Raw genomic sequence first — 22,801 nt, forward strand, 5'->3', positions numbered from 1 at the left:
GACAGGAGCCTGAAGCAAGGACTTGCACACAGGCAGTTTATGTGAGAGGTGATCCTGGGTTGTAGAAATCAAAGACTGGAGTCATGAAATGGGGACAGAGGAAAACCAACATGAGATGAGTTATGAGGGTCCCTGTTGTGGACAAGGGGATCTTGATTCCCCTGAGAGTAGCACAGAGGATTGTCCTCTGAGGAACCAGGGACTGGGGCAGTTACTAACAGGGTCACCCTTGGGGGCATGAACTCCCTGGCACTTGTGGGTTGTGCCTTTATTAACCCCAGTGGAATCAGGCCAAGTGGTCTCCCTCCTATGGTGTTGGAGAAGTTCTGAGCAGAAAGCAAAAAGATATGCAGCATGATCCTGAAATGACAGACTAAGTATGAGGTGAGTCTGAGCTCGTGTGTGATCACTTGCTGTGGCTACAGCTGAAATGAGGGGTGGGCTTCAGGATGTGACACTGCCACCAGAGGGGTCTGCCACACAGTATTAATGTGATTTTTCTGCTAAATCAGTTTAAATATTCAAAGGAAGGCTAAGATTTGGAGGGGGGATGGGGCAGATTTTCTCTATAGATTCTGTTTTCTTAAACTGGTTCTTGCAGAAAAGAAGGAAAGAAGCTGGGACAGAATGGAATTGTAGAGATGAGACTGGAATCACTTTCTGAGGTCGTTTAATTTATTCTGCTACCACACATCCCTGACAAATTCAGATGGGAATCTAGCTCATTGGTAACTCAATCCACATATAGGACTCGGAATGGAAGGACATGGTGACCCAAAAGAGATAAATCTCCTTTCCTTTGGGACATCCTATAAGCCAGGAAACTTGGTCAAAGATTAATTTAGTGGGTTGAGAAAGGCTTCTCTGATGAATGAAGAAGGCAGGATCTTTATGCAATTAGTGCACAATAAAAGGTAATCATGACAAAGTCCACAGCTTCCCACAGTTTGACATGGTGAATAGGTATGTTAAATAAAACCTATGTATTCTTTTACCAAACTGTGCCTTAAGAACTCAAAAAATCACAAAATTTCAGATGAATAAAAAAGAATTCTAACAGTAGGACAGCATAAGCAAGAGAAGGTACTGTCTTATGCTCCAATATCTAATGTTCTTAGTGCAGTGAATTCTGGTTCTTTTGGCTCAGTGATATTGGGAAAAGTTCACTGATTGTGAGTGGAAATAAGCAATGAAATTTAAAGAAATAAAGTCTAAGAAGCAATTGAGACACTCTGAAGTTTAGTTTTCTCCCTTGTAAATGGGGATAATAATGACACATTACAGCTTCTTGGGAGAATTGAATGGCTGTGTTGAAAGTGTTTTTGTAAACCTGAAGGCATCACACAACATAATTAATCCAGAGTTTTCAAGGTAGTTGTTACTATTTAAATTGTTGAAATGATAAACACCACCCTACTCATTAAGGGAAGGAAGTGCTATTTATCTTAACATTGTTGAATGCAAAGAATCTTCAAGGAGCCAACAAAACCCAACAGCATGGAAATAAATTTCCAGGTGCCCTAAGGAAGGAAACACTTGTTCTGTCTCATCTTGGTATTATGGCTTTGCTAACAATAGCTATGGAATCTGTGTTTTTATGTTAATTTTTATATTTGTATCTAATAGTCTTTCCAAAGCCCTATTTTGAATGAGGATCAGCAAGTGGCAGGAGGCATATCCCAAATAATTCCTTTCCTTTAGCTATTTGTCATTACTTTGTGCTTCCCTCAGCTGTTTATGTCCATTTTCTCTGGGTAGTTTTATTTTTTTATTAAATTTTTTTTTTTAATGATTACTTACTTTTGAGAGAAAGAGAGATACAGAGTGTGTGCAGGGGAGGTACAGAGAGAGAGGGAGACACAGAATCCAAAGCAGGCTCCAGGCTCTGAGCTGGCAGCATAGAGCTAGACACAGGGCTTGAACTCATGAACTGAGAGATCATGTCCTGAGCCGAAGTCAGATGCTTAACTGACTGAGCCACCCAGGTGCTCCTGGGTAGTTCTATTTTTATTAAAAGATATTCATCTTAGAATCTTATTCTTGCTTATGTCTTTTGCTTAAATTAAAAGAATCTTTCAGGTGTTACAGAGTCAGTCAGATGTTTTAAAATACAATTAAAGGTCTTAAGATACAGTTTTGTGGAATATTTCTGACATTTCACTTCAGGTTTGTTTTTTTTTTTTAATCTCACTGAGTTCAACTAAAGTGAATGTAGTTCTGATGTGATGGGTAAATTGAAGCTGAAAGTTTCCAGAAGATGAAAAGATACCATTGGCTCAGACAAATCGGGAGCTTTGTTTTAGTGTAATGTAAATATTGTGTCACTACTGTTTCTTACCCATATCTTTTCTGCAGATTTATGCAATATCTAAGTTTTTATTAATTCACTATGGCTTTGGATTTTGCACTCCCAGGAATCTCAGATTTGGTAACCCTTGTTGGTGGAGTTTAGAAATGGAAGATGGTAAAGAAGTATTGACAGGGACTTTCCTTATTACAAAATAGAGTAGACAAAACAGTGCTTCTTCTGATAGGGCTGAATAGTTTGGATAAAGCATGCAGTGGGATGAAGAATTACAAAGTGGCTAACTGGTGGGTGACTCCATTGCCATCCAGGGCCTTGCGCTCAACCTTGTAGGCTAAGAAACAAATCTCAAGGGCACTCAGAATAACCAAGCTGAGAAAGGTTGAATATAAAATCAGATTGAAAATTTATACACTTACAGGGATAAAAAGAATTGTGCTAATGGTAACAGCTACTATTTCTTGAGTGCTTTCTATATGTCAGATATCATAGTTATTCTATATTAGTTAGCAAGCTTCCTGCATTCAAGTCCATCTCTGTCATTTACTGGTATGTGGTCCTTTAACTTTATGCAAGTGACTTGCTTTATTTAATCAAGTTCTCAGAAGAATGCCTGGCACATCACAAGTACTCTATAACTATTTGCCATTAGTATTAATTCTTTTATTTTTTTATTAAAAATTTTAAAAATGTTTTATTTATTTTTGAGAGAAAGAGAGAGAGACAGCACGAGTATGGCAGAGGCAGAGAGAGAGGGAGACACAGAATCCGAAGCAGGCTCCAGGCTCTGAGCTGTCATCATAGAGCCCGATGCAGGGCTCCAACCCATGAACCATGAGATCATGAACTGAGCCCAAGTTGGACGTTTATCCGACTGAGCCACCCAGGTGCCCCACCATTAATATTAATTCTTACAACACTCCTATGAGGTGTATACCATTACTATTCCCCTTTACTGGTGAGAAAATGGAGATTTAAAAAGTTCAATAATCTGCTTAAAGTTCCATAGGTACTTAAGTGGAAACCAAAATATAATCAAGACAAGGAATTAGAATTGGATGGTTAAGGATCCAGGCTAAGAGAACACTCACATTCGCCTTCTCAGGGGAGGTCTTTCCAATGAGATTACATCACCCAGAGTCTATTGGTCAAGTCTCCTCTAAAGGATAGTTCTCAGAAAACCTGGGACTACCTAATTTCAAGGCTTCGTAGCTCATTCTCCGACTTACCAGGAAGGATATATCATTCACATTGTTCCCAAGTACCTTATGCAATAGGACCAATAGCACTTTCTGTGATGGTGAAATGTTCTAGATCTACGTTGTCCAATGCGGTTGCTACTGTCCATATATTAACACTTAAAATAAGACGAGCATAACTGAGGAATTGATTCTAATTTAATTTAATTAATTTTAATTTAAGTAGCCATATATGACTAGTGGTTACTATTTCAGTGCACAGAACAGCAGGGGAATAATGTGTTTTTAGAAAAAAAATAACATGAGGCAGTTGGTCATCACTGAGAAAGAAGCAAAGGGATCCAACCAGCCTTATTATGAGAATATTGTGTGTGAATGTCACTCAGCAACAACTGTTTCCCCGATCAGCTAAATTGTCCTACTCATTTCCTTGTTAGTATAGCAGTTTCTGAGGGCAAGAAGCCCATTTGTTTGACCAGTTAAAAAGTCAGTAGAGAATTATTAAAATTGAAAAGTCAGAGATAATTTGTCCTGGTTAAATCCTTTGGGTAGCTCTTCCACCCAGGATCCTCTCAAGGCAAGGATAGTTCTGGGGTTGTGAGGAGAGGAGAATGAAATCAGAAGTAGACTGAGGAGTGAGAATAGCTTTGCAAATGGTAAGTGATTTGGCAAGCTGAACTGAAACATACCCATGCACTATCACTCTTTTCCCCTTTCTTGGCAACTAGGGCAAGTGTGCCTCAGTTTTTCAACCACGGGGTTTTGAGTCAGAAGACCTGGGGTAAAGTCCTAACTTCATCCCTCACTAACTGCATGACTTTAGATAAATCACTCAATGTCACTGCCTTGTAGAGTCTGTAAAATAGGGTAGAAGATAGTGGGCCTCAGATATAATACCTTCCTCAGAGGATGTGAGAAGGATCAAATGAGGTAATGCATGTGGAACCACTTTGTAAACACGTGAAAGCTGTTGAAATGTCTTGGCAATGATGACTGCATTTGTACAGATCACTATTGCCTTTGAAACAGCTTTCATATTTATTGCGTTTTTATCTTCACAACAAGTCTATGAGGGAAGTAGGGCAGGAATTATTATCTATGTTTTACCATCTGTTGATGTAGACAAATGAGGCCCAGAGAAGCTGAGAGACTGGCCTAAGGTTATACAGGGTGTCTGATTGCATTAAATGTGAGCTTAACCCTAGTCCTACCAATTCCTATTCTAGAGCCCTCTCTTCCAAAAAATAAGCAACAGTCACAAGCTTGATATCCACCAGTTGTGCTGTAGAAACTATTTCTACTCAGTAAGCAAGCCACCCTACAACCTGAGTCCAAAGATGAAGAATCATAACATCAATGTAATGTATCCACCCACTGTGCTAAGCATTTCATCAATATTATCTTCTTTAATCCTCATACTAACTCTATGAGATTTTATGGTTATAAGTCCCACTTTATAGATGAGGAAATGGAGGCAGAAAATGGTTCAGGAATTGGTCCATGGTCCACGGAGCTAGTGAGTACCAAGGGAGTCTGGATGTATTAGTTTGCTAAGGATGCTTTAATGAAGTCCCAGACTGGGTGGATTAAACAACAGAAATGGATTGTTTCACTATTCCTGAAGCTAAAAGTCCAAAATCAAGGTGTTGGCAGGGTTGATTCTTTCTGGAGGCTGTGAGGGAAGGGTATGTTCCTGGTTTCTCTCCTTGGCTTGTAGATCCCTGTGTCTCTTCATACTGTCTCTGTGTCTAAATTTCCCATTTATATAAGGACACCAGTTATATGGGATAAGGGATCACCTTCATGATTGCATTTTAACTTGATTGCCTCTATAAAAACCCTCTCTCCAAATAATGTCACATGATGAGGTTAGGACTTCAACATACCAATTTGGTGGGGGGGTGGGACACAATTCCACCAATAACACTGGATATAAACCCAGATCAATTGGCCTTATACTGTTAAGCATTATGCTTTATTGTTTCCTGACATCATAAAATTAAATTATTCTGTAGTCTTTTGATGGGAACAAATGTCAAGACCTAGAGCATGTCAATTGATCCCAAATCCACTTTTAGGGCCACTGACCAGAAATCTATTCTACATATTAAGTTCTGAAACTGGAAAGTACTCCCCAAAATTAAGCTAAGAGACTGATTTCCAGTTTACTAGGCAACTTGGCATCGAGGACTTTTCTCATAAACATTTACAAATATTCTGCTCTGTAATGAAGTTAATCAGTAAACCATACAACCTCTGGCCTCTGTCACTCCTTACCTGGTCTCATTTTCAGTTGCTGTGAATAAGCTAAGAATGGTAATGCAGTTTCAGGGGTTAGAATATCCAATTCAAAGTAGTCCTCGCCATAGCCACACATCATCAAGATTTGTCATGGAAATGATGAGCATGAAGCCTGATAAAGGTAGGATACTGTTCACAATTGCTCTTGGTCAAATTTACACAACTGGGCTGAGCAAGTGTGGGGGCTTTTGTTTGAGATTTTAGCAACAGATCTATGTCAAAGATGTCTCAGTCAGAGCCAGAAGACTGGGTGAGAAGTTGGGGTGGGGTGATTTTTTAGGATTCGAGGCAGGTGAATATCTCATTGAGATAAAATCTAAGTATTTTTTCCTAAGATTCTTCATTGAATATTATGTAAAATGAGCAAGATTTTTTCAAGTTAAACACTAGACAGTTCTAACAATAATGCCTGTAGACACTTGAAAAAACACTTTGAAGTGCATTATTTAATGCAGTGTTTTAAAAATGGCATGTCTTAGACCCCAGTGGATCATGAAGTCTATTTGGGGCTTATAACCAGTATTAAAAATTAGACTAGACTAGACTAGAATAGAATAGGAGTAGAATAGAATAGAAATGTCAGAGTGTACTTCAAGAAGTAGGGTAAGTGTTATTTCATAGAAATTTTGTTTCAATTAGTTCTACATATGTTTATGTGTATACAGGGGTCATGATATAAGATGTATTTCAAACTATTGTTGTGGTGAGAAAAATAAAAAGAGATTGAGAAACATCGATGTACTGAACTAGTTTCACAGCTGATTTCTCCCAAGTCTGTGGAAAATTAGATGAGTAAAGAGTTCAGCTTTAGGCCTAGGCTGTTTGTTTTCTCTGAAGCAAAGCACAGATTATAATTAAAACATAGACTGTATAATGTAATATTGTCTATTTTAATATTCTTCTCAAAACAGACTCTTACATTTTAAATTTTCAGTTAAAAGAGAAACTCTAATCATTTTTACAATAATTATAATTTTGAGCCTATTTCTGATTGTAGACATGGCAGCATAACATTTTATTTAAATATGATGTTCAAAAGTGACTGGCATTGTACTTAGGAAGTTAGTTGAAAGGCAGGAGAAGCAAATTTTCCACTATTTCCATTTAAGAGACATTTATTAGGCGTACTGTGTCAGGCTGTGTGTAAGGTGCCAGGAATGAAAAAAAAAAAAAAAGAAGAGAGGAATATAACCTAATATATTCCCCAAAGAGTTCACTGGCTAACCACACAATAAAAAATGTATTGAAGGGTGCCTGGGTTGCTCAGTCAGTTAAATGTCTGACTATAGCTCAGGTCATGATCTCATGGTTCATGAGTTTGAGCCCCACATCAGGCTCCGGGCTGTGGAGCCTGCTTTGGATTCTGTGTCTCCCTCTGTCTCTCTCTGCCCCTCCCCTGCTCTCTCTCTCTCTCTCTCTCTCTCTCTCTCTCTCTTTCTCAGAAAATGAATAAAACATTAAAAAATTTTTAAAAATGTATTGAATGTTTATGCTATATCCAGCACTATGCAGTTTATGTTCTTTGCCTTAGCTTACCCGTACTATAACCTCTCACCCAGGTTGTTTATTCCACATTATAAAGGAAGGAAGAGAAGCTTAAAAAAGTTCAATGTCTTTCCCAAATTCATACATCTAGCAAATTGCAGGTGAATTGAATCCAGATTTGTGCATGCAGAAGGGCCCTGGTAAACCTGTATGTCACTAAACTTCAAGTTTAGCGTGGAAGATAAGCCTGTAAACAAGTCAAACAATAGTCCATGCTTCTAAACGCTGCAATAGAGGTGTGTACAGACAGTAGGTGAGATTAATTCTAGGGGAGACTAATCGAGGGGAGCTAGGACAGGCCTCACAGAGGAGGTGGTCAGCTGGCAAGCCAGGGAAAGGCACCAACATCACAAAGGCCAGGAATGGCAGACAGCTTACAAATGAAGCCATATCATCTAAGTTAAGAAACAATGGATTAGGAAATAAAGGAAGGCATAGAAGGCAATTTTTCCATGCATGAAACATTTTAACAAGCAGTCATGAAATGTTTACTATGGTCAAGAGTAAAATAGTGCCAGGACTAAAATAATGGATATAATGTGAACACTTTCCAGGCTCTTCAGAAACAAACTGAGATCATGGCAAAGTGCCATCATTATTACATGAACCTGATTCTCCCATTTGGGTACCCAAGGATTCAATCACACACTCCTTGGAGAGGTATGGTCTAATATGGTAGGCACTAGGCACATGTGGCCACAAATTTTTAAATTTCAATTATTTAAAATTAAATACAACTTCAAACTCAGTTTCTCAATATCACTAGCCACATTCTTATATGGTTAGTGGCTACCATATTGGTAGGTATAAAACATTTCCATCATCTCACAAAATTCGGTCAGATTCTACTCTTAGAAAAACTATTAAATGCTAAAGACTCTACCCAAAAGAGTTTTGCTTTCCTTTTGCAGGGGATCTCAGACTCCCCTGATGTCTATTCATGTGTTGTCATTTAAAAGCTCTTTCTAAACTCTCAGGGAACATTCCCTGTCATAAAGGAATCCAAATTGTCCCTCTCCTTGTTAGACTGATTCCAGAAAAGCACTGATAAATCCAAATATATGTGTTATATACATACATATGTACATATATATATGCATATATATGTACATACAAATACATATATATGTATGTATGTATAATACACACACATACATATATATATTCCCTTTAAATTGTATTAAAGTAGAAATAAATGCACCTTTTTAGAAAGCATATTTTAAAGTTGACTTACCTCTCTGCCCCTTCCACATCTGATGTGAAAAGTCCTATCACAAAGTTCTGGTATTCATTTACTTGTTTTTGTCCCTTGACATCTCTCCACACACAAACACATGCACAGAGAAGGGATGGGCCTTTTGTGTCTGTATTATCTCTATCTTGTTCACTGTTGTATCCTCAGAGTCTAGCACAGTTCCTGTCAAATAACAAGTGTTCAGTATATATTTATAAATGAAAGAAGTATCCTATAACTTATGTTATTAAAACAGACTAAGTGTTAATAATTACTAATTAACTATCAGTCAACTATCATTAAAATCAGGATTTTGCTAGGTTCTTTTAGAAGCAAACATGTCTTTTTATGGCATTCAACATATCAAAACATTTTCTCAAGTACTTTATTTTATATTCAGAATTACCCATGAGATAGCAAGGTTGGGTGTTAATAGTCCCAGAAAAAAATGAAAAAGAAAAATGTTAGGCAGTTGTTTGAAGCCTGTCAGTGAGTTCATGATGGAAGCTGTTCTAATCTCACTATTTTGGGTTATGTTGATCACGCTGGGTTTTTTATTATAAGTTGCCTGCATACTGATTGTTTCTCCTCTGTCAAGATTTGGTGGGGACACTGAAATACTAGAAGTGGATGTGCTTTGAGAATAGAAACATTATTTAATAATATGATGTGCTGTTCTCATATTCTTACATTTCATTGTTTTCATGTAATATTATCAATGTCTTTGTGAAAACTTTCCATTTTACTTGAAATGATTCCAAAGACATTTGACACTGATTCCATGTTCTGACTTTACTTGGGAGTATATTGTGTCTATTGATTACAAGAATATTAGTTTTATTGAAACAGTGCTCAGAGATCTTGCAATTGTCACGTGAGGAGAAAAAAAACTACACATTTCCTTGGATTTTGTAAAATCCAGATTCTATCATTAATTGGTTGTTTGACCTCAGGCAAATTGCTCAACCTTGCTGGACCTACAGAAAGAGAGGGGCTGGGTCTGGGGACAGGTAATTGACTTGGGGTAAGATCAGTTGGAGGACAAAATCTGGGAATAAGTGTAAGTGAAACTAATGCTTTTAATGCTTCTCAGTTCTTTTCAAACCTATTCATTCTACAAATTTTAGTCATATTTGGTTATGAAATAGATCAGGATTTTGCTTATATTTTATCTTTTCTTTTTGCTGTGATAATATCATATTTTCATACTCTTCCATTTTGTGGTAATAAGACAAAGCACCACTGCCGAAACTTTTTGTCTGTCAGATATACTGATTCAATGCTAGTTTTATATGGAGAAGTCAGGCATAAAAGACAGGAAGTTAATTTTTGCCCAGATAGTGTATACTTTGTGCTTCAGCAATCTTTTTCTGAGTCAATGCAGAAAGCATTCTTTTTAACAAACTTTTGTTATGCATATATTCCCCACTGCCATTGTAGAAGATCCCTGAATTCTTATGCCTATAGGCTATTAGTCATATACTTATGGAGATTTTAGATATAAAGAACTATAAGGTCATCCAACATGAAGTCTTTTCTTTACAGATGAGCAAAGGGCAGCCCAGAGAGGATAGGTAAGTACCATGTAACTAGATTCAGGATGCCCAGGAGCAGAATGCCAGGGAAGACTTCCCAAGAGAAGCTTATACTGAAAAATAAATTTAGAGATAAGCGGAGAATAGTGAGATGAAGCTCTGTGAGCGGATGGCTGTGTTGCAGAAGTTTCCAGGCTCAGGAAAGAGTCGTGTGGGGGCGGGGGGAAAGGGTAGGGGTGAGGAGAAGGGAGGTCCTGAGTCTGGAAGCAGCAATACATTCAAGGAATAGAGAAGTCAAAACATGAGAAATGGCTGGAAAATAAAAGGTAGGATCATGCAGAGCCTTGCACACCTGGTTGCAGCTTACTTGCAAGCAGAGGCATTGAAGGGACTAACCAAGGGAAGTCCAAAGGGAGGAAGAGAAAACTGTTTACTATCATGCTTTAAAGCACCACACATCTGAAATTATCCGAGACAAGTGATGCTTTGAAGTCAGACTACCAAAGTTCAAATCTTAGCTATTCGGGTAGGTAGGAGTAAAGTTGCCTAACTTCTTTGTGCCCCAGGCTACTCCTTTGTAAATAAGGATAATGATGTTATTCACCTCCTAAGATTTTGTGAGAGAGAGATGAAAATACACAAGTGCCTGGCATTAGGAGGGAAGCTCTAAGAGTTTTCTGACAGTAGTAGTTGTAGCAGTAATAACAACACATCTACAATCATTTTTTGAGCACCGCACAAAATATTCCATATGTATAGATACATAGATCCACAGTCCCCAACCGACAATTTTAAATTCCAAATGCTCTAAAAACCAAATGTTTTATCCAAAGTTTGACACAAACTTCTTTGGTGGCAAAACCTGACCTGAACAGATGTGAGGATATTTATGGCATTTTTTTTATTCCTTAGTAAGAATATGTGTACATTTCACTCTGGAAAAGAGTGTTGTGTTTGATTCTGAGTTCTGTCCCAGACCACGCTGGGAAAAATAGCACTATATTCTGTTCCAAAACACAAACAATTCTGAATTCCAAAACACATATGACAGCAAGAGTTTCCGGTGAAGAACTGTGAATCTGTATTATGTCATTCATTCCTCAACAAAACCCTTGATAGAGATATTTTCATCTCAGGCTTGCTGCTATCAAAACTGGGGTTCATCAGTGCCTGAGAGTCCCGCTCTTCATAGGAGATGGAGTTGGAATTTCAGTCTAGGATTGCCTGACTATGCTTTGAAGAATCAGACACATTTGTACACTCTCATATCTTATTTGTGTTTATTAAATTTTTTAGTGCTTTGCATAGTTTAAATGTTTTTATTTTCTAAAGAGTCATAGTTTATGCTTCTAGGAAATAGAAGCAGTTTCACAACCTGATAGTTTTCTAATACCTAGAGGTTTTATAGATAAAAGTCTCATTTTGTAATAATGGTGGTAGGAATAATGATTATTATTAATAATAATTTAATGGCAACTATAACTTATCAGGCACTCCTTGTGTGCCCAACATTTAGCAAAGTGCTTGGCCTGCATTATCTTGTTTAATTCTTACATCAAACTAATGAGATAGGTATTATTCCCTATTTTATGAAGAGAAATTTGATCCTTAAAGACATTAAATAAATTGCCAACATGCACACAGAAAATAAGTAACAGGACTGGTATTTGAACCATAGTCAATTCCAGGCACTGCATTGTTTTCTTTTCTTTTTTTTTTAAAGCCCCTCCTTTTTTAAAAATAATGATTAAAATACAAATATACTTGGCAAAAGTACAAACAGTGTAAATACTATGCAACCTCCTATCCCAAAGAACAAGTCAACAATCTCACTTTCCAGTCCCCATCATCCAGTTTCTTTTGTATCATACAGAAATCTGCCTTGTACACACACACATACACCACACACATTATTTTTTCAATACCCACATAAATCTATGCATTATTCTGTAGCTTAATTTTTTCAAATAGTAGCACATCACAGAAACCTTTCTTTATCAATACATATAGATCTAAATCATTGTTTCATATTTACATAGTATTTCAGTGCATCACATCGTGTAATTCATTAAACCAGACTCCTATTGGTGGCTATTTAAATTGTTTCTGATTATAGTTCTTACAGATGTTCCTGCAAATGGACATCTTTACAGAAACATTTCACACAGATGCAAACCTATCTCTAAAATAAATTTCCTTGGGGTGCCTGGGTGGTTCAGTCAGCTGAGCATCTGACTCTTGATTTCAGCTTAGGTCATAATCCCAGGGTTGTGGGATCAAGCCCCGCATCTTAAGCCCCTGCTTAAGATTCTCTCTCTCTCTCTCTGGTCCTCTCCCCCACTTGCATGCTGTCTCCCTCAATGAAATGAAATGAAATGAAATGAAATGAAATGAAATGAAATGAAATGAAATGAAATAATAAAATAAAAAATTCCTTGCAGTCTAATTGCTGGGTTAAAAGAGTATTAAAGTTTTAGATGCTGAAAGATATTGAAAAATTACCCTCCAAGAATGTTTGCTTTTCTAAGAGTGTGTTCTGTCGAGCATTTTTAACCTTTACTCATTTGAGGATGAACATGATCATATTTTATATTGCAGTTTATATATTGGACTAACCAAGGGAAGTCCAAAGGGAGGAAGAGAAAACTGTTTACTATCATGGTTTAAAGCATCACACATCTGAAATTATCCGAGAATTATTTAAATTTAAATTTAAATTTAATTATTGGTAAGGGTGAATGCATTTTTGTATGCTTATAAAAACACTTTGTATTTCTAAAAACGGGCAGTCCATTTATATCCTCTATCTTTTCTTTCCATGAGGCTGTTGAATTTTTCTTATTGGTTTCAAGTGCTCTTTACATATTAATGATATGAGTCTTCTGTCTGTCTTTTATGTTGTGGATATTGTTCTGAGCTTGTAATTTGTCATTAAGTCCTTTTTACGGTGTTTTTCGGCTGTAAAAAAGTTGTTAATATTTATATAGTTAAATTTTTGTCTCTTCTTAATTCCAGTTTTGTTACTCTTGTTCAGGTGTACTAACAGAACAAGCAGCAGGTCCTTTGGGACAGAATCTAGAAGTGGAACCATACTCACAATACAACAATGTTCCATTTCCCCAAGTTCAACCACAGATTTCCTCATCGTCCTATTATTCCAACCTGGGTTTCTACCCCCAGCAGCCTGAAGAGTGGTATTCTCCTGGAATATATGAACTCAGGCGAATGCCAGCTGAGACTCTTTACCAGGGAGAGATTGAGGTAGCAGAGATTCCTGTAACAAAAAAGGCTCGAATGGGTACAACAACGGGGAGAATAAAAGGGGATGAATTATGTGTTGTTTGTGGAGACAGAGCATCTGGATACCATTATAATGCGCTGACCTGTGAGGGGTGCAAAGGTAAGCTTCTTTGGTTGGTCATTTTCTCCTTGTTCAAGTTTTACTGTGTTGGTTGTTGAGATATCTCAGACTGGATTCTTCCCTTTTTCCAGATAAGTTCCCATTTTCTCCTCCTCTGCTCCTACCTGTTACAGATTTCTAGGAAAAGCCTTTTTAGAGCATTTAGCTTATATATAAACAAACTATTTCCTATTTATAACCTTACACATGGTTAAAAAGAATTTATGGATTGTGGGTTTTATAGGGGTGGGAGGTTGTTATTTTTTATTTTAATTTTTTTACTGTTTATTTTTGAGAGAAAAAGAGAGAGACAGAGTGTGAGTGGGGGAGGGGCAGAGAAAGAGGGAGACACAGAATCCAAAGCAGGCTCCAGGCTCTGAGCTGTCAGCACAGAGCCCCATGCGGGGCTCGAACCCATGAATCATGAGATCATGACCTGAGCCGAAGTCGGACACTTAACTGACTGAGCCACCCAGAGCCTTAGGTTGTTTTCTTTTCCTTTTCTTAAAATTAAGATCAAGGAGAATAATACTTTATTATATAATGTATTTGTTATACCTCAGTAGTAAACTTATTAGTTCTCATGTTCATTCCCATTTTATAGATGAAGAAAGTGCAGCACAAGAAGTTAATCAACTTACTCAAGTCTTCACAGCTAATTAGAGGTGGAGCTTCAAAAGTATAGCTTATGAATCTAACTCCAGAGCATTTGCTATTAACCACTTGGCTACCATGTCTTTTAATCCTTGCCTACTAAATGATCATTCTACTCTTTGAGCTATTTGGTCAAGGCTAGTATTGACTAATTCAGCGGCCAAAGTATTGGTATTGTCTAGGCCAAGGAAATAGACTCCTGAAGTCAGTAACCTGGGTCGGCTCAACTCCTTACAGATGAGCACTTAGAGAAACCTGGTCCTCCTGAGAAGAATCTGGGGCATCCAGGGTAACTGGAGTGAAACCAGTATGCCTAGGACAACCCTAAAAAACACCGACTTTAAAAGCAGGCAGGGGAAGAGAATCCCCTAAAGGGTATAGAAGAAAGCCAGAGATGGGGGGGGGGGGTGGCTACCAGGAAAGTGCAGGGTCACAGGACAGAAGGGGACAGAAAAGTGGTCAAAAAAGAAGTTGTCCTTGGGCAAGTTCAGGAAGGAAAAGCTGGAGCTGGATGTAGATATAATTTTTAAGAGCAAAAAAAAAGCAGAGCTTTTTCATTGATTTTGACTTGAGACTTTGCCCCAGTGGTACGAGCAAAAGGACCAGAGTGCAAGGGAGGAGATGAGATGGGGCCAGGATGAGCCCGTGTGCTACATTAGGGTATGCAATTTTTTTTTTCTGTAAAGAGAGAGTAAATATTTTAGCGGTCTTTCTTGCGATTACTCAACTCTGCAAACACAGCCACATAAAGAAGGGGCATAGCCATGGCTTTATTTAACTTACAAAAATAGGTAAGGAAATTAAAAAAAAACAGGCAGCATGCCGAATTTGGCTCATAGGCCTAGCTGTAGTTTGCTGACCTTGTTCTGGACCAATGACTCTTGAGGGTGAGTATCAGCCTATTAACTAGAAGCTATATAGTGAGAGAGCACAAGAGTCAGGGCATGTATACAGGAAACATAAACTCATTTTGTGTAGCTGGATTGAATTCAGTTTCAAGCCCTTGTGGAGCCTTTATTTCATTTAATTTAGGATTATTCTTCTCACCCTCACCCCCACCAAAAAAAACTCTCACATTTCTCTGGGGTTTTGTCTAAATTCTGTGATTATCCAGGGTCAGGGAGGTATTGGGCACTGCAGGTGGGACTCTGGTCTCCAGTGTTGTTAACACAGTCCAGCATCTGCTGGGTGTTGTTCTAGCTGGTCTGCGGTGATCAGTGGGAAAAGTCTCTGAGGCTCCATCCCGGGGTCTTGAGTACATTCCTCCTTCCTGTCTGGCCTGCCTGCTGTCCTGCAACTCAGGTGGGGTGGGTTCCCGATGCTCCTGCAGTGTTGTGCTGGAAGACCTGGCTGCTCAGAGAAAACATGAAGCCATTTCATCTGCTCCCCTGTCACCCAGTGTGCAGGCAACACCTGGTGCCTCTCCGGGCTGTCTCCGGGGACGGGTGCAAGAATTTTTCTGTTCTAGAACTCCTGAATGACATGGAGTTTCTATAATCTTTCAATACAAGCATCCCAGGATGCAGTCTGGGCGTGAAGAGGGGAAGGACAGAACTCAGGGCTTTTCACGTATCTAATATATGTCTTGACTCTTTTTTTTTAATTTCTTCTTTCTTAATTTACCCTTCCCAACTTGGGGAAATTTAGTGTCTGGGATCTGAAGGCTCAGATTGTGGTGACTAAAAACCAATAATGAGCTCCTTTGTGCTCTGTATATGTTCTCCTGAGGAAACAAATGAAAATGATCCTGGCTTAGTGGATAGGTAGGAGGTTCACAGCATAGGGTAGAGTATAAGGGGAAGAAGCAGGAGCCTATGCCAGGAAGGCCTAACAGCTTGGCCAACCCAGTCCCCTCACCTGGCACCCCTTGCATGTCTGTGCTTACAAGATACAAAGTCAGTTTTACTCTTTAACTTTCCATCAAAGAGAGTGTGTGAACTTTGGGGGTTCACAGGCATGCATTGAATCTAGACTCTGTAATTCTTGGCTGAGTATGCAAGTTACTTAATATATCGGTCAGAGTTCAGTGAAATAAAACAGAAACCAAAACTTCAAGCAGTAAGGAATGAATGCAGAAGAAGTTGGAAGGGCAGAGGAGCAGGTTCTATGCTGAGTCTCCAAGAGGATGCTTAGTGCACACACTGCAGAACCGGCCTGCCCGGGCCATTGCTATAGTCAACAAGATGGGGAAACAGGAAGCTAACACAGAACTGTTGGTTCCTTAGCTGCCATCTTGGGACCAGGAAGCTGCCTCCACCATAATCACTGGCTCTAGAGACATGGCGTGCCAGCTAAATCTGTACATGTGCATGATGAAGGCCCTGTGTCTTGCTTTTCAACATCCTCTAAGCTAGCAGCTGGAACCCAATATTGCTGCACAATTCCACAATCCTACTTGCCAGCAGAAACAACAGTCTTATAAGGGCATGTGTCTGGAAGAGCTTAAATCATATGCACAATGTTAGCTGCAAGGGAGTCTGGGAAAGATTGTGTCCAATGTCTTGCCTTTATGATAGAGAATGTATGATAGATTAGAAGTAGGTACAGTGGATATCCAGCTAGCCAATCCTTAGTTTATGGACTATTTTGCTTCTCTGAGCCTCCAATATGCAAAGAATGATAATATCAATTCAACAGGGTCTTTGTAGAATTCAGTTAAATTTTTATATTTTATAAGATTTTTTAAAGTTTATTTATTTTTGAGAGAGAGAGAGGGAGAGCAGGGGAGGGGCAGAGAGAGAGGGAGACAGAATCCCAAGCAGGCACTGTGCTCGAGTCCCACACAGAGCCTGATGTGGTACTCGAACTCACGGAATTGTGAGATCATGACCTGAGCTGAAATCAAAAGTCAGATATTTAAGTGAGTGAGCTACCCAACACCCCAGATTTTTATATTTTAAAGATCCTGGGAGCTCTCTTCCTTTAAGACTTCACTGCAGATCTGTCAGACTTGTGATACTCACACACACACACAAACACACACGAGAAAATTTTTAAAAACTTAAAAACAAAGCAAAGATCATGGTTAACATCCTGATTTCATTGGTCTCTATATCTGTTTCTGTTAGAAATATTTTAATTTTAATGTATGCTTTATTGTAGATATTTATGGCATCAATGAGAGTCATTGCAATACATTTTTAAAAGTATAATTGCAAGAACACAAGTATAACGCATTGACAATGACTGCCATTTGCTCAGCACTAGATTAAATCAAGAGCTTTCTTTTCCCCCAGTTATCAGTGGAACATATGAAAACGTGCTAATGTCTGGGGATGAATTTTGATTCAAACTTCAAGCCTCAACTAACAAAACTGATCTGCATCTGACTGGAAATTTCAAATGACCGCATTTTTAAATAGGTCACTGTCAGTCACATTCATCTCCAGGCCAGGAGTCTGCACCTATCAATGAGAGATTGAAAGAAATCTTAAAAGGCATTTTATGAGTAAATGGGTAACCTGTTGTCCTTTCGAACACATTCTGACTTAGTTCTGAAGTTGTAGAAAAGACTCAATAGTTACAGAAACTATTCTGGTATGTAGAATAGATGCAGAGTGTTTGCAGTGGGCACTTTGTTTATGGGTCAGGGCTGAGGTGCCCTGATTCACACACAAACCTCCTGAAATCCTATTTGACTTTGGGGTCTGATTTTATGAGATCTGATAATAACCCTAATGAACTCTATAGGTCAAACTAGAACGTGATGCAAGGGGGTGGGGCTTATGCTATTTTACTGCGTTGGAAGCCTTTTGTAATAAGTGTTCTAAAAATCACCTGGGCGGCTCAGTCGGTTGAGCATCTGACTCTTGATTTCGGCTCAGGCCATGATCTCATGGTTCATGAGTTTGAGTCCTGGGTCAGGCTCTGTGCTGACAGCATGGAGTCTGCTTGGGATTCTCTCTCTGCCTCTCCCCCACTCTCGCTCTCTCTCAAAATAAATAAATAAAACTTTTTAAAAAATCACAAGAGTGGGATTCTGACAGCAGATGACCTGGATATCATCCGACCCTTCCCCCATGGCTGATTCTCTTCCCAGCTGTTCCAAGTTGCTGATTATGTCTCGGCTTCAGACTTCTCACTTATAAAATGAGGATAATAATAAAGAGGAGGAGGAGGAGGAAGACCTTGAGAGGAGGATGATGGTGATGCTGCTCATAGATAAGATATATTAAATGATTATTATGTGCAGGCTTTATCTGGAGGCTTTGCATGTACTAACTCATTTAATCTTTGGGACATCCCTTTGAGGTAGGCACCTAGAGGCTGGTGGGAAGATTGAAGAAGATAATGTGTGTAAAGCAATTAACATAGTACTTGTCTATGGTGAACCCTCTGTAAATGTCCACTCTTATTATTATTATCATTGAGTTGTTGTGAAGAAAAAAAAATGAGGCATTGTTTTTGAAATATCTAGCTCAGTACCTGGCACACTTGAGTGCTCAGTAAGCCTTAGTTATTGCTGCTTTATTGGTGAATTCTTACGATTTTATTATTGTTATTCTATTCATCTGGCCTCCCAAATTTTGATCATACACTATCTTCAAAACTATCTCTCCTCCTATTAATTAATTAGTTAAGTCTCCAGCTCCTGAGAGTTTGAATTCATTAATTCAATTCTTTATTCAGCAACCATATGCCAGGCACTATTCTTTTTTAATTTTTTTTAATGTTTATTTATTTTTGGGAGAGAGAGAGAGAGACAGAGAGTGAGTGGGGGAGAAGCAGAGAGAGGGAGACACAGAACCCAAAGCAGGGTCCAGGCTCTGAGCTGTCAACACAGAGCATGATGTGGGGCTCGAATCCACGAACCGTGAGATCATGACCTGAGCAGACGTTGGACGCTTAACTGACTGAGCATCCAGGCGCCCCTGCCAGGCACTATTCTAAGCATAGGAGATGCAATGGTGAACAAAACAGACAAAATTCCAGTTCTCTTCATCACCATCTTAAAGCAAAGCAAGGAAACAGTTTATGTAAAATAGACAAAAAGAGAAAACAGTAAGAAAGAAAAAAAAAGATTAAAAAATACAAAAGCAACGAAATAGTATCAAAAAGAACATCCTTAAATAGTAATATGATGATTTCCAGTGGGCAAAAATGGAAATTTCAAATAAATATATAGCAATGATGCAAGACAAACCTAAGACAAAAATTACATTTAAACAAGGAAAAATGTTTAAACTAAATACATAAGCAATATGTAAATATGAAAGTAGGACTAAAAAAACCCTCTAGTTGGCATAAGCCTTCAACTCCTGGAGTTTGCCTACCTTGGAGTCTATATGGCTCTTAAAGACGGTAAAAGCAAGCTAACGCAGAGCATTGTTACCCCTCCCTTCATTTTCCCAATAAAAGCGCTGACCTCCACCTCTATCATCTTTGAGATGATCAAGTATAACCCTTTCAATGAGGGGTTGAAAAAAACTCTATGTGACAGTTATCTCTTTTTTTAGAGAGGGACTTTACCTTTTGTTTTATTAAGTAAATGTAGAAAGATAGCTACCTATCTTTTCTCCTCCTGGGATGGGAAAGAAAAGCAAAGAGAGAGAGAGAGAGAGAGAGAGAAAGAGAGAGGAATCAAAGCAGCAAAAACAAAACAAAAAACAAACCCAAAAAACAAAAAAACAGACCCCAAAAAACAACAGGAGCAAAAACAAAGCATACTTGGGAATCACTCAATAAATTATCCTTTCATATTAACATTGCTAAAATTATTGAAAAAATATACATTAATGGGCTCAAACAAATTGGGGAAAATAATGACTTTGTTTCTGTTATGGCATTCTGTTATAGACTGTTTATTTCATTTATCTTTATAATGGCTCCAGTAGATGGTATTATCATTTCCTTTTTGCGAATAAAGATACCAACACTCAGAGACTTGTCCAGGCCTCACAGCTATAAAAGATTGGGGTAGAATGGGTAGTCAAATCTCCAGGACTCCTGAGCTATACTTTGCCCTCTGTGCTGTCCTTCCTTGTATCCTTTTGTCAGTGACTTTCTGAAGACATTCAACACTAAAGCATATGCAAGGAAAATGAGTGTTTCAAAAGTTGGTTCTGTGTTTAAGGAAAAAGCACACCAACAAAGAGAAAACCAAATGAAATCTAGATGATGGTGAATCTAAACCCATTGGTCATTTGATAGAATGATCTCCTGGTGTTCTCCACCAATATACTTTCCCAAAGCACTCACAACTATGAATCATTGAACAACACTCACTTGTGTACAAAATAGACCATCCTCTTTTTAAAAAATGTTTGTTTATTTTTGAGAGAGAGAGACAGAGAGTGAGTGGGGGAGGAGCAGAATCCTACAGAATCCAAAGTAGGCTCCAGGCTCCAAGCCGTCAGCACAGAGCCCAACATGGGCTCGAACCCACAAGCTGTGAAATCCATGACCTGAGCCGAAGTCAGATGCCCAACTGACTGAGCCACCCAGGCACCCCAAAATAGACCATCCTCTGAGTAACTAAGTAGGGTTGTTAGCCCCTTGCACACATAGAAATGACAATCACTAGTCATATCACTTTTAAAAAATAATGAAGCATCTAAGTGTCTTCATTTCTAATTGTGATATACAAGAGCATTAAAATATATAATTTAAGAAGGGCCTTTGTGGAAGCTTGCCTTGCAGTGTCTTACACTTTGACCCTGTACCTTCTATTAATAGGTTAAGGTGAAAGGAGGAATAGACTCAAGAGTTGCCTTCCAGGCAAACTCCCACAAAGGCACTTCTCAAATGACTTTAGAAAGGACAGTCATGTCATTAAGGAGTCTCTGAGATTCCCTGTTCACCCCTCTGAGGAAGCTGTTTGTGTTTGTGCAGGCTGCTTTTAGCAATCTGGAGGGAGGATAAGATGTGTGTTGGATAGAATATTTCAGTCCTTGTCTTCTAGGCCATTCCTCCTGAGCATCGCCCTCCCACTCTGGTTTATATCATTGTTTGAGACTGTGTGCAAATACTACTACCATCCATGGCTTAGATGGATGGCAAACTTTTTGTAAAGGGCCGGATAGTCAATATTTTAGGCTTCATGTGTACTAAGGTCTCTGTCACAATTATTTGACTGTCATTGTAATGTGAAAGCAGACATGCATATAAATGAATGAGCTTGGCTGTGTTCCAATAAAACTTTATTTATGAACACTAAAATTTGTCAAAAATTTTACATACCACAAAATACTTTTCTTTTCTCCAACTGCTAATCATGTAAAAACCATTCTTAGGTTACAGCACATGCAGAAATAAGCAAGGGGTGGAATTTTCCCTTCATGTTGTGGTTAGCTAACTCCTGGCTTAGTACAGGACTCCTTCTGAATGCTTGTAGGCCATGAGCATCTTGTATCTGAACTTGGAGTTTCCTCCATTACTCCTAATCCTACATTCTTCACCTGTCTTGGGCAATGTTTATTCATAAATTTACTCTGTTTCCTAGCTTTCAGAGATTCATCAACATTTTTGATACACTGAGGGAGTTGTACTCTAACTCTTAGAGACTGCTATTTCATGAACTTTTCTTACTTTGTGGTATTTTTGACTGAAGGGAGTATAGAAGTTTGAGGCATGTCCTTTGGCTACTAAGTTGTTTGTAGATTTGACTACTTTGAAAGGATGTTAGGCAACTTCCCCAAGTAATTCAAAGTCAGTCCTTTAAAAAATTTATTTAAGAAAAAAAGTCAGTAGGGATTGTAGTTGGTAAAAGTAAGTGTTGGAAAAGTCAGATGAATTTTTTTTGCCTGTGTATGGCTCCCCAACAGATTAAAGGGGGAAAAACTTAAAATTACTATTAGCATTAACTAGTCAATAATAATTTTCATCACAAGAAACAACTGGTGTTGGATAGGATGTGGAGAAAACAGAATCTCTTGGACTGTCGGTGGGAATGCAACCTTGTGAAGCCACTATAGAAAACAGTGTGGAGATTCCTCAAAAAGCTAAAAATAGGGGCACCTGGGTGGCTCAGTCAGTTAAGCATCTATCTTTGGCTCAGGTCACGATCTCACAGTTTGTGGGTTCAAGCCCCGTGTCAGGCTTTGTGCTGACAGCTCAGAGCCTGGAACCTGCTTCGGATACTGAGTCTCCCTCTCTCTCTGCTCCTCCCCTGCTCACTTTCTGTCTCTCTCTCAAAAATAAGTGAACATTAAAAAAAATTTTTTTAAGTTAGAAATAGAACTACGCTATGATCCAGTAATCACACTACTAGGTATTTACTCAAAAAAATAAAAAAAAAAAACATTAATTCAAAGGGATACATGCACCCCTGTGTTTATAGTAGCATTATTTACAAAAGCCAAGATAGGGAAGCAGCCCATGTATCGTCCATCAATAGGTGAATGGATAAAGAAGATGTGGTGTATAGATATATATACAATGGAATATTATTTGGCCATAAAAAGAATGAAACCTTGTCATTTACAACAATGTGGATGAAGCTAGAGAGTATAATGCTAAGTGAAATAAGTCAGTCAGAGAAAGACAAATGCCATATGATTTCATTCATATGTGGAATTTAAGAAACAAAAACAAATGATCAAAGGGAAAAAGAGAGAAACCAAGAAACACTCTTAATTATTGAGAACAAACTGAAGGTTATCAGAAGGGAGGGAGTTGGGGCTGGGTGAA

The 22,801-nt window shown here is 38.5% G+C and overlaps 1 protein-coding gene across 1 annotated transcript in view; it reads left to right on the forward strand.

The window, feature by feature from the left end:
• Positions 1–22,801, forward strand: part of NR1H4 (nuclear receptor subfamily 1 group H member 4) — a 74,084-nt gene that overhangs the window by 20,396 nt on the left and 30,887 nt on the right. Inside the window, exon 3 of the mRNA XM_015539103.2 lies at positions 13,154–13,519. Within this exon, the coding sequence (XP_015394589.1) occupies positions 13,154–13,519 (366 nt within the window). The remainder of the gene's footprint in view (positions 1–13,153; positions 13,520–22,801) is intronic.

Source organism: Panthera tigris, chromosome B4 (genome assembly GCF_018350195.1).
Source record: "Panthera tigris isolate Pti1 chromosome B4, P.tigris_Pti1_mat1.1, whole genome shotgun sequence".
In the NCBI taxonomy this organism is placed as follows: domain Eukaryota; kingdom Metazoa; phylum Chordata; class Mammalia; order Carnivora; family Felidae; genus Panthera; species Panthera tigris.